This window comes from Oreochromis niloticus, linkage group LG7, assembly GCF_001858045.2.
Source record: "Oreochromis niloticus isolate F11D_XX linkage group LG7, O_niloticus_UMD_NMBU, whole genome shotgun sequence".
Lineage (NCBI taxonomy): Eukaryota > Metazoa > Chordata > Actinopteri > Cichliformes > Cichlidae > Oreochromis > Oreochromis niloticus.
In genome coordinates this window covers 9264140-9277305 of record NC_031972.2, presented here as the reverse complement: position 1 = coordinate 9277305, position 13166 = coordinate 9264140, and the positions used below count along the sequence as shown (strand labels likewise).

At 39.5% G+C, this 13166-nt stretch overlaps 1 protein-coding gene and 1 long non-coding RNA gene across 4 annotated transcripts in view; one reads left to right on the top strand and one right to left on the bottom strand.

Annotated features, from left to right (window-relative positions):
* The window catches only part of myo18b (myosin XVIIIB), a 58172-nt gene that overhangs the window by 44513 nt on the left and 493 nt on the right, over positions 1–13166 (bottom strand). For both annotated transcript variants that reach the window (XM_019360756.2, XM_019360757.2), the window contains exons 2-6: positions 10869–11026; positions 8449–8592; positions 5964–6389; positions 2383–2446; positions 2021–2133 (exon numbers count right to left, since the gene is read on the bottom strand). In XM_019360756.2, coding sequence (XP_019216301.1) covers positions 2021–2133; positions 2383–2446; positions 5964–6389; positions 8449–8592; positions 10869–10907 — 786 coding nt within the window. In that variant the 5' untranslated portion in view covers positions 10908–11026. The remainder of the gene's footprint in view (positions 1–2020; positions 2134–2382; positions 2447–5963; positions 6390–8448; positions 8593–10868; positions 11027–13166) is intronic.
* On the top strand, positions 593–2111 carry LOC102078914 (uncharacterized). Of its 2 annotated transcripts, none has more exons than XR_265880.3 (3): positions 593–1182; positions 1348–1425; positions 1982–2111. It is a non-coding gene; the product is annotated as an uncharacterized LOC102078914 (long non-coding RNA). The 2 variants fall into 2 exon arrangements; XR_265879.4 differs by having other exon boundaries at positions 1871–2003.

The window sequence follows — 13166 nt, the reverse complement described above, 5'->3', positions numbered from 1 at the left end:
GTTTCTTCTGTCTTATGTCTATACAAATTTTCAAACTATTTCAATTCAGCATCCTGAATGAAAATGCTAATTAACCAAAAACTAAGATCATTTCAGTTTTTCAGTTTTGTTTATATAAATTAAATTATTCTTTCTTTCTTTCTCAGGATGTACCAAACTGTAGATTTTGTCACTCCTAACATTGTAGCAATTTCTTAGATGGGTTTTTTTTGTTTTTAGGTTTTCACCTGCATGCAGAGCTCATTTTGTCATGGTCCTGAGTCCTGTGACTCAGTGGTTTTGGTTTTGTTTATTAATATTCTTTGATTCAGTTAGTGTCTGGTTGTATTTTAGTGATTTTTAGATCTTGGATTTTGTTTCTTTGCCTCCCCTGTGTTACATGTTTTCTTGTCTAGTCTCCCCGGTCTCTATGTCGTGCATCTCCTGTGTCTTCTCCTAGTCAAGTCTACATCTCCATGCCTGTCTTGTGTCTCATGTCCTGTGTTCAGTGTTTTGAGTTTTGCTTCCCCTTTGTCTCGTCATGTTTGATTACTCCCAGCTGTGCTCTCCTGCTGTTTCTCATTTCCTCGTTTGTTTTTCATAAGTTTATTTTATGGATTATTTCCCAGCAAATAAAGCTGCCACTTTAAGTATACGTGTCTGTGTATGAGTCCTGCATTTGGGTCCTTCATCCTGCCTGTCACACAGCCACACATTACAACTTTTACCTCATGTTATTTGTTTCACAGCAAAATCTTCCATATGCAAGCACCACACCTCAAATCAACCCCAGCACTATTATCTGTTTAACTGAAAATGACATAACAAAGGAATTGCCCACACCTGCCCATGAAATAGGCTTTGATTCAATTGTCCAAATACTTTTGGTCCGTTTCAGAAGTGGGTGGCACATGTTAAGGAGCTGAAACTCCGAAACCCTTCATCCAGTTTGAATGAAATTGTCATCTTATATCCCCTTGAGACCTCCAGTAAATCTCCAGAACCACAAACTTCACTTGGTTCTTTTCAGGAACACCGTCTGAACCTCGTCATGCTGAACCTATTCTACTTCTCATTTGATTTGTGTTTTGGGTGGGGAAAATTGTTTCTTTACTGATCTTTTCCTGCCTTATGTCACTAGACATGATATGACTGCGCTATGCTGTTGCTGCTGACTCCAGTAAATTCTACAAGACATGCTGTGTAAGTAAATACAAACAACAACAATTTAGATGCACCTCTGCAAAGCACAGATTTGCTCTCTTATGTATTTAGGGAGAAGAGGTTTTTTAACCTTAGACTGGCGAATGTCTTGAATGTTTTCCACTAGTTTTCCATTTGTGAGTAACATAAAATTACTTTTCTCAGTGTAGAATGATGGACACCAGACTGTTTGGATATGACCTTATAACCCTTCCAAGATGCCTTTCCGGTCTTACAACAAATGTGAGTAGCAAACTGTTAAATAAATGATGACAAGGTCCTGTCATATGTCCTATGTCCTGTGTTTTGGTTCATCTGAGGTTGCATGTACCCCAATTTAAAACCTACTGAGGACCAGAATGATTTTGTATTCTTCCTGATATGTAAAACCTTGGAATTGACAGAGGCTGTACTTTCCTTTTTTAATGACTGTATATGTGTGTTATTCAAAGGAGAAGTGCACGATGAAAAATGTTTCATATATTGTTTGCAGTGTTTGCAGTAATCATATATTTAAAAGACCTGAAATTTCACATCACTGTAACATAAGGAGTGGTATAAAATTTTTTTAACTTTAAGCAAATGTGTGCTAAATGTCCAAAGCTTATGCGTTAATTGGTCTCTGCTGATACATTTAAATGCTGACCTTTTTGTCATATGAAATTCTCATCTGGTTTGTATCTTAAAGAAAGGTTTGTTGCTCACTAAAATGACCTGCGATGGATATCTTTACTGCCGAGTATTAGAAACAAAGGACAAGCTGATGTGCAAATTCTTTTTATGATTTGGACAATAATAGAACCAGAAGGACACTTAAAGACAAAAAGGTCTGATCTACCTTCTCAACTTCATACTCGGAGACATCATGCACTGAGCCGTCCGTCTCAAGCTGGACCCTCACCCGGCCCTCGGGGAGCTCTGGTGTGCCTTCATCTGGCTTCAGCTGAGTAGCTGAAAAGAGGAGAAATGAAGTTATGTCTTTGAAAGCATACATAGAGACACACTGTGAACTAAGGTGTGGAAATATCAAGGATCTTCAAGGCTACAATCAAGACTTGTTTTTTGTGTGAATGAGTCAGCAGTTATAGATCCATCCATGTGTAACTGTGGTTTCTGTTAGAGGTTAAATGTTCTTTAAAATGTACTTATAGCTAGCATGAATACTGTAGTGTGTGAGTGTGTGTTGTTTTCAATGCATACCACGGATGAAATCATCCTTGTCGACGTACCACACAGTTCCAGCTTCATACCATACATCCCTAACCTGAGAGAAAGCAGCATGAGAGGAACAAAGAGAAGAACAGTAAACGCTTTTTGGCTGCACATTTTCTGTAATGCATGATCATTTAAGCCATTTGCAGTGTGCCATGGCATTAAAACCATTGCTTTCAGAGTTTAGTTCTAGTGAAGTCACACTTAAAGTGTTGTGTTTTTCTTTATTTTCTGCAAAATTTTCAAATAATGAGGTCAAAAATCCCTGTGAGCTCAAAGCTCAGCTTTCAGACAGTCAAACAGAAGACTATAGAATAAATGAGGACAACAATAAAACATATAAGTGTAAATAAGGAAAATTATCCATCCATCTTCTTCCACTTATCCGGGGCCGGGTCCCAGGGGCAGCAGCCTAAGCAGAGAAACCCAGACCTCCCTCTCCCTGGGCACCTCATCCTGCATGTCCAGGGAAACACCAAGTGGTTCTCAGGCCAGCCAAGAGATTTAATCTCTCCAGCGTGTCCTGAGTCTGCCCCGGGGCCTCACACAGGAGGTGCCCAGGAGCCATCCCTGTCAGATGCCCGAACCACCTCGACCTGCTCCTTTCAATGTGGAGGAGCAGCAGCTCTACTCTGAGCCCCTGTCAGATGCCCGAACCACCTTAGTTGCCCGAACCAATTTGGCCATCTTAGGGAGAGGCCAGCAACCTTTCTGAGGAAGTTTATTTCATCCGTTTGTATCCGTGATCTCATTCTCTCAGTCACTACCCACAGCTCGTGACCATAGTTAAAGGTAGGTACGTAGATCAATTGGTAAATTGAGAGCTTTGCTTTTACACTCAGCTCTCTCTTCACCACGACGGATCAACCATATGTACAAACCGGATTCCAAAAAAGTTGGGACACTAAACAAATTGTGAATAAAAAATGAATGCAGTGATGTGGAGATGGCAAATGTCAATATTCCATTCAGAATAGAACGTAAGTGACAGATCAAAAGTTTAATCCGAGAAAATGTATCATTTTAAAGGAAAAATATGTTGTTTCAAAATTTCACGGTGTCAACAAATCCCAAAAAAGTTGGGACAAGTAGCAATAAGAGGCTGGAAAAAGTAAATTTGAGCATAACGAAGAGCTGGAAGACCAATTAACACTAATTAGGTTAATTGGCAACATGATTGGGTATAAAAAGAGCTTCTCAGAGTGGCAGTGTCTCTCAGAAGCCAAGATGGGTAGAGGATCACCAATTCCCACAATGTTGCGCAGAAAGATAGTGGAGCAATATCAGAAAGGTGTTACCCAGCGAAAAATTGCAAAGACTTTGCAGTTATCATCAACTGTGCATAACATCATCCGAAGATTCAGAGAATCTGGAACAATCTCTGTGCGTAAGGGTCAAGGGCATAAACCCATACTGGACGCCCATGATCTCCGGGCCCTTAAACGACACTACACCACAAACAGGAATGCTACTATAAAGGAAATCACAGAATGGGCTCAGGAATACTTCCAGAAACCATTGTCAGTGAACACAATCCACCGTGCCATCCGCCGTTGCCAGCTGAAACTCTACAGTGCAAAGAAGAAGCCATTTCTAAGCAAGATCCACAAGCTCAGGCGTTTTCACTGGGCCAGGGATCATGTAAAATGGAGTGTGGCAAAATGGAAGACTGTTCTGTGGCCAGACGAGTCACGATTCGAAGTTCTTTTTGGAACTGTGGGACGCCATGTCATCCGGACCAAAGAGGACAAGGACAACCCAAGTTGTTATCAACGCTCAGTTCAGAAGCCTGCGTCTCTTATGGTATGGGGTTGCATGAGTGTGTGTGGCATGGGCAGCTTGCATGTCTGGAAAGGCACCATCAATGCAGAAAAATATATTCAGGTTCTAGAACAACATATGCTCCCATCCAGACGTCATCTCTTTCAGGGAAGACCCTGCATTTTTCAACAAGATAATGCCAGACCACATTCTGCATCAATCACAACATCATGGCTGCGTAGGAGAAGGATCCGGGTACTGAAATAGCCAGTCTGCAGTCCAGATCTTTCACCTATAGAGAACATTTGGCGCATCATAAAGAGGAAGGTGCGACAAAGAAGGCCCAAGACGATTGAACAGTTAGAGGCCTGTATTAGACACGAATGGGAGAGCATTCCTATTGCTAAACTTGAGAAACTGGTCTCCTCGGTCCCCAGACGTCTGTTGAGTGTTGTAAGAAGAAGGGGAGATGCCACACAGTGGTGAAAATGGCCTTGTCCCAACTTTTGGGGGATTTGTTGACACCATGACATTTTGAATCACCATATTTTTCCCTTCAGATGATAAATTTTCTCAGTTTCAACTTTTGTTCCATGATTTATGTTCTATTCTGAATAAAATGTTGACATTTGCCATCTCCACATCATTGCATTCAGTTTTTATTCACAATTTGTTTAGTGTAAAAAACTACTTCTTGTTGAGTTGTTGCTTTGCATGAACAATGCAGATTGCTAATATAAGCTCAAGATTCTGATTTATATTAACTGATGAAAGTGTGCTTACGGTTCTATAAGATCAATATTCATTAGTAATGTACTTTTTTCTATTGCCACCTTTATGATTAGATATTATATTATAAATTATTATTATGGAGGGCATTTTATTTTGTTCATAGAAATAAACAGGTTGAGGGAAAGTAGCTACACTGGATCACAGCAGGTAAATAGAAGAAAATTGGATCTTTTCATTTCATATGCTACTAGATTTTACTAAGATGGGCAAATTATTGTGATATTGCGATAGCAGTGTGACCTGCTAACAATATGTTGTAATTTATATACAAAGATGCAGCAAGTTCACTTCAGTAAAATCCAACATTCTACTGAGTGCAGCATGAATTGGTAGCTCAAAAATATGGAGCAGTGAGTGTGAGAGAGAGCACTGCAGGCTTACTAAGGAAAAATAATGCAGCATTACCTCAGGTTTCTCTCTAAAAACACCACGACAATTCAGAAACATTTGAGGAGACTAACACTTTTGTAAAGATTTGGCAGAGAAAAGTCACTCGCTGTGTGCGCACTGCTGAGAAAAAGAAGCTCATTTCATGACTTGCAGCTGACAAGTCATTAGCTATTGAGCAAACTGAAAACACCACAGCTAATCCTCCTGTGTCAAATACAGTATCATCAAAAACATACAACCCTACAAATTAGGTTTATTTTTATTCCGTATGACCCACAACAAGTAGAACAATGAACCGCCATAGGTGTCACCATCTAATGGCCTCCAGACAGAATGCAAGTTTAAGGCACTTCCCCACTGGCTTTACTTTTCCAACCTCAAAGCTACATCCACTTTTTTTTACTGTCTATGTCTCGTGAATGTCTCAACTAAGGCAGATGAGGGATCTGAATGCAGGGCATGAAGTAGATACGTTTTTATTGGAATTTAAATGTTAATTTTAAAACGAAAAGGTGTCACGAAAAGGAAAAAAATCCATTAAAAATATTATTTTAATGTAGAAGAGTTTCCAAGTATTCTGCAGGCCTCAGACTATCTGTAAGACTGGATGACAAAAGCATACATACCTCCTTCCTGGCATTCTCTGTCACAGTTGTCTCTGCTTGCATTCCCTCTGGCTCCTGCCTCTCCTCCATCCCCTTCTCTTTCTCCTTTCCTTGCCCAAATTCCTCTATCCTCTCCTTCTTTGTATGCTCCTCCATATTTTTGCTCTTCTTTTCAGGCCTTTTGTCCCACTGTTGCAGCTTCTGCTTTGGGGGCTCTGGTGTTACTTCTGGTCTGGTTTCAGGTTTACCCCCAGAGTCAGGAGTCACTATGTGGCACTGAGATGAGGACCTGCCATCTGGCTGTGCTGAGTTGCGTCCTTGAGGTTTGCTGTTGTTGCTGTTGTTGCTGAATTGCTCTGCCCGCAGGGACATTTCTGCCTCGAGGATTGGAGGAGTCTGATCTGGGAGGAGAAACTGTTGCACCAGGTTGTCACTCAGTTTGTTTGGCTGTAGTGGGAAGAAAAAAGTAACAGGCCTCCTTTGACTGTTAACTGAAGGTTATGCATGCATTGTACTTGTGTGTAGTAATGCTACTGGAAATAGTGGGTGATGTGTCACAGTCTGCTGGTGCTTTTGTTTGTGCCTTCAATGTGAATTCTATAGCTTTTATATTAAATGCTTCCAAGTGTTTGAACGATTAGCATTAGTAACAACATTAGTAAGCAAGTATTATTAGCTTAGCCAGCTAGCCACTATTTTAGGTAACAAGCAGTTTATGTGCCTTAACAGGTAAGATCATTTTCAGTTCAGTTCAGTTCATTTTTATTTCAAACATGTACATTCACAATCATTACAAAATATAATTCCATTATTTTGTTTGAAAAGGAGTAGGCAGAAGTATACACTTATTTGTCCATACCCCCTCAAGTGTGACCTCTCATTCATTTAATTTTCTTTTAGTCTTAAATTAAACAAACAACATATGAAGCAAAAGTAAAGCAAAACAAAACAAAATAAACAAACAAAAAACAAAACAAAAAATAAACAAGCCCCATATTCATTTATTTGTACAGTATAGTTACTTTCATATAAATAAAGACAGAATGGTTACATTTGCAGATTCACAAATTATGAAACAAACTAAACTAAACTACCAACAACATTACCGTCCTGGGTTAACCCCGTTTTCATCATTCTTATATTTGTTTAAAATTTGTTTTTTATATTTTATTTGAAACTGGTTTATGTTGTTACTTTCTTTTATTTCTTCTCTTAGGCTGTTCCATAATTTCACTCCCACTATTGAGATAGACATACTTTTTAAAGTTGTTCTAGCACTTTGTATTTTTAAATTCCATTTCCCTCTTAAGTTATACCCACCTTCTGTTTCTATAAGCAATTTACATATTTCTTTTGGAAGCAGTTTATTTCTTACTTTAAATATTATTTGCGCTGTTTTAAACTTCACCAAGTCTTGGAATTTAATAGCTTGCATTTTGATAAATAGTGCATTTGTATGGTCCCTGTATCCCGCATTATTTATTAATCTAATGGCCCTTTTCTGTAATATTGTTATTGTTTGTGTATTACTTCTGTATGGTTTTCCCAGACCTCTACACAGTAGCTCATATATGGTAGTAGTAAAGCACAGTATAATATGTGCAGTGCTTTCTGATCCAGTATTTGCTTTGCTTTCCCCAGGACGGCAATGCCCCGTGCCAATTTCCCCCGAACATAAGTAATGTGTGGTTTCCAACAGACCTTGTGGTCAATGATCAGACCAAGAAATTTTTTTTATATTTTTCTTTTGGTTTCCAAATAACATAAATTTGGTTTTATCTAATTTATTTATATCAAACCACTTTAATGTCATTGTGTGATCATCTCCAAAACCTGTGGCAACTTCACACCTGAACAAAATATATTTGTGTCATCTGCAAATATTACAAACTTTAGAATCCGCGATACTCGGCAAATATCATTTATGTACATAATAAACATTTTTGGACCCAATACTGAACCTTGAGGTACACCACAAGCAATATCCATCAAATTAGATTTATATTCATTTATTTGTACATATTGTTGCCTATTCCCTACATAGCTTTTTAACCAGTCCAAAACCACTCCCCTAAACCTGTACCTTTCCAGTTTTTTTAATCATGAAATTTTTAATAGAATTTCATGATTAACAGTATCAAACACCTTCTTTAGATCTAAGAAAACTCCAAGTGCGTACCTCTTATTATCCATACATTCTGTTATCTCTTCCATTAAATCTATCAGTGCCAAAGCTAGCATTAGCTAGAGAAAATGAGTTTTATCCAAAGAAGCCCATCTGGCCCTTCTCCAGCTGTCATCACATTACTGACATTGTTTTCTCCAGCCTAGAGAAGTCCATTACAGAGGCAACTGAGTGAGATGGTGGCACTTTATTAGGCACACCTGTGGCCTAATTAAATCTCTAGTCACATTTTTAGTTGCAGACCAACTCCAGTATGGGCAACACTAAGATCTATAAGATTCAATAAGATATTGAGAGATGGAAAAGAAATGAATGACTTACTGGCCTTTCTTCTTTGACCTCTGGCTCTTTATGTTTGGTCTCTTTCTCTGAATCTCTGACCAGCTGCTTGAGGAAACCGCCTGGCAGAACTGACAGAGGCGGAGGTGGTACCGTTGTGACAATTGGCTTGTTTTCCTCCTTTATCTGTAGTTTGGTCCATTGATGATTCAGGCAGAACAAACAAAATAGAAAGTCATTGTATGGTTTGGATATAGTGTACATGTGTGCATGCACATTAGGCATGCACTGCATGCTCAGCAGAGAGTTAAACAAGTCAGATGCATACGTTGACAATGTATGACAAATTTGTTGGAAAGCAGAAGAGATTTCTTACAGTTCTTATAAAACACTTTATTTTGACCAACACTCAAACATGAGTTCATCAAAACTGCTCCACAGGGTTTAGAATAAGTCCAAAAAGGGGAGGCAGTGTGTGGCACAGGGGATATAAATGAATGTGAGTCCTTTAAAGGCCTTTTTGTAATTAGCTTCCTTCAGCACTTTTAGCACCATGCAGGGTCATAAACAGCTATGAGGTACCTGAGGCATTGGAGGGTTTTTTCAAATAAGACAATGTGTGACAATTTAAACGGCTGTTAATTTGAATAGGATAGAAAAGAATAGGCCTTTATTGTCATTGTACATGTACAACAAAATTGTGGGTGCTCCGCACCAACTGTACGGAATAAAAATAGAAATAGTAAGACAGCAGGAATAAATAACAGACAAGAGGAGTATATACAAAAAGAGGAATAAAAACAAAACTGGAGGAAGGTACACATCAGAGGACAAGTAGTGAAAAGACTGGAATTCTAAAAAAGTTATGGCCTACTGGACTTGTGATTGGGATGTGTTCACGGAGTTAGATTGATGCCTGAGATGTGAGGATTTGGAATTGGTGTAGCGATGAGGAGTGAACCCGAGGCACAGCAGGGCAGAGCCTTCGAGTAAGCCGTTTTTTCCCCTCGTGCTATTTTCATTTAGGTGAAGGAATCATTCTGTAATTTATAGACAGGTGCTCTGCAAAAGAGGGAAGCTGTATGTCTGGTCTCACACCAAAGACACTTTGGTAAATATTGCGAGTACAGTGAGTCAATGAAAGGCATTATGTTCAATGGTGATAACAATTTTAAAAGCCTTTTATTGTTTCCCAAGCTTTTACATTAGGTGGTGGCTTTGATGAGTGACATGAAGGGCTGAGAAATACCAGCAGAAATGGGCCCACAGGCCTGACATTTAACTAATAGTTATCACCTGCTGACACAATAGAGACTATGGAAAAGGTCAGTGCATTCTGTGTGAAGCTACAGTGTGCGATCATGAAAAACTGTGGGAGAAGCCTGATTATACCTGACTTGAATGGACTATCTTGCCATGATGTGAGAATGTGGCAGATGGAAGTCAGCTGATGAATTTGCTTGTACAATGCCAAGTTGTTTTTGTTTCAGCAGCAGTCAAGAGTAATGCATTACCCATACCATGTACCAAGTCTGGTCCTAATGCAAAATTTAGACTGGGATACACATTAGTGTGCTTGACAAAGCTTTTTATCAGACTCAAAATTGGACGACTAACCAGTGAAAATGTGCCAGCTTTGTAAAACCCTGCAGTTGGCATGAACTTGTGACTGCATTAGAATAGATTTGAGCAGAGGTTCCATGGATGGTTTAAACCTAAATCTTCTCTGTAAAGATAAGAAACCCTCTAGTTCTAGTTCTAGTTCAAACTAAATAAAACTGAATATTAGCTTTATGTTAAGCTAATCCAAGAGCTAATATTGTAACACATTTAAAATCCAGTCTGAAAAACAGTTTCCAGTTATCACTGTCTCCTACTTTCCTTTTGTATGAACTGTGGGGAAAGACTTTGTAGCTTGTCGGTGATCAGCTGGGACAGACAATTTAGTTTTTTTCTGTAAGGATTTCCACTAACAGTGTTGTAAGCTGGAGTCACTGAGCATAAAAATATCTTTACAATCAACCTGAAAAAAAAGGCTGAAAAATGGATTAAAAAAAACAACCCCAAAAAACCTAAACTTAAGTATGACCATCTTTTATGTACAGTCTTTTGGTAGCGTGTGATAAGCAGAATGAACTGAGTGATGATACTGCCATATAAGGCTGAGTGTTCTGCTCCCATTTGTGGAAAGCTTCAATATTTTGTATCTCAACAGAAATATCAGTACCAGCAGATTCAGATCGCAAATATCAAGTGACAGCATGAGGCTGTAAAAAGCTCAAACACTGAACATGCAAGATGACTAATACACCAACCACAGCAGTGACATGCTACGATGACTCAGGGTTAGAACAGAGGAGCACTCATTATGTGATCAGTGCACCACACACACACCCACACACATGTGTGCAGTCACAACCAGCTATTAGAATTAATGCAGCACACAGCATTTCTGCACCTCCCTTCTGCTCCCAGAGTTTTAAGCGTGAGGACAGTGCCATGGTTTCACAGTAGGGAGAGGGTTAAGGGGTGTGAGGTGGTTGTGGAGGTGGAGGGTCACACGTCTGTCAGCAAGATGTGATGGTGGCAATGTGCGTGTGCACAGAGGGAGAAGAACAATCTGACAGGAAAGAAAGAAAACTGAGGTAAATGAGATCATCTTCAGTAAAAGACAGGTATCACACACACACCATCATGATCCACTTTTCCACTATTGACATACTTCACTGCCACTTTGTGTCTACTGAAACGTCGTGCTCCTGCTCAGAGGTTCTGCTGTCATATAATCAGCTCACACCTACCGTTAGTCAAACTTGTAATTTTCCACCTTTTTTTGCAACACTGCATTGACGACAAGGGTCTGCTATGATTAATAGGGTATTAAACACACATATTGTTAAAGCGTAGCTCTGTGTTAAAGGTTTTACTAATCAGTAGCTACACTGTGAAAAAAGTTGTGCCTTCCCCTGCCCCTCAAACACCATCATGATGTCTTTTTGTGGTTCTGTTTTGTCATGACAGCATTTCCATCGGGTTGAGGTCTGGACTTTGACTGGGCCTCAGCACTGATTCTTTCCTTTTTCAGCAGCTGTGCTTGGGATTATTGTTCTGTTGATGACCCAGTTTCATTCAGGCTTTAGCTGTCAGACAGATGGCTTCACATTTGACTCTAGAACACTTTGGTATACAGAGCAGTTCATGTTCTGCTCAGTGACTGTAAGGTGCCCAAATCTTCATCGCTCCACCACCCTGCTGACAGTTGGTCTGAGGTGTTTGCTATGAACTTGTAGAGTCTGAGGTGGAGTTCTTGAGTTTTTTGCAGTTTCTCAGAGCATGGACGGTCTGAGCTTGGGGTGAATTTGCTGGGGCGCCCACTCCTGGGAAGACTTTGGTATACAACATACATTCAAATGCGCCACAGAAACAAACTGTCAAAACCTCAGCTTTGACAAAAATGCTCACACTTAATGCTGATCAGATAATCAAGTGTATTTGATTAGCAGGACCTGGATGCTAGCTACACTCTTCATCCCTACAGCGGTAAAGGTGTATTTGGTTTTTTACAGGACTGCATGTGTGGATTGTGCGCTGCTCACTGCTGATCATTAAAACTTTGTGTCAGTGCGGTCATCAGATTGTTCAAGGACCCAGATGCGTGTTTGTCTGAGGTGCCAGCACTCTGTACAAAACTAAAAATCATCAGTCCAACTGATTTTGTATTGTATCTGTGCTTATGATACAGGATGCATAAGAAGGTTTTCATGGTAAAGTGTTTCTCTTATGTTGATAGCAACCATGGTTTTTATCATGTTTATCATGTTGATGTTACATGTTTAATGAAATATCAGTTTTGAAATCTGAATGCAAAATGTGAAAAGTGACAGGACTACTACATCACTTAAACAACTTTAATGTCCTGTCACTTTGACTTACATGCAGAAGTAAAGGCCAGTCATTGATCCTAAAGTTTCTTGTCCTCAGTGCTGGTCTACATAATGTTTAGCAGGGCATTAAGAAACTAAAACCTCCAGAAGAAAGCTACTTCCTTGCAGATGTTTCACTTAAAGTGCATTTTCTTCATTTTTTTTCCTGACTCTGCAAAGCATTGCTTTGTAAAGCTATTTGGAGAAGATCATTGGTTTCCAAGTACTGTGGGATATGTATTGTGATAGTGGTGCATTATTAGTGAAATATATCGACACTACATCAAAATAATTGCTAAATGTTGAGTGTGAGACTCCAAGGGGCCTGGTTCAAAGGGAGGAGGATGAGAAGAGCGAAGCTAGATCACAACTAATCACCAATCCAGACTACCAACACAAGCTAACCCAAACATAACCCAAAATGTGGTCTAAGTCCAAAGAGTAGTGGATAAAAATCATTCTGTTAAACATGGTGTCATCTGAAAGCAAAATCAAACAAGTGTCAGAGGTCTCATGGTTTGTTTGTTTGTTTGTTTTTCAAACTTTCCCTCTAAGAAAGGTCCAGCCTCAGAGACCAGATAGAAAATCAGAAACATGTCTGTCATTATGTGCCATGTACCTCGCTCCAGTAGCCTTGTGGTGTGGCTCATACAGTATGAGATCCTATTTTCTGCCTGTAAGCAGCACACTAGGGGCAGGTTTAGTCAGTCCCTGTAAACAACTCAACAGCTAGTTTTAGAAGGACCAGGCACTGTGCCAATCACATAAAAACTACCAACCAACTTTCTAAATGATTTTAAAACTGTCCTAAAAGTCTGTTTTGACATAGAAATGAAT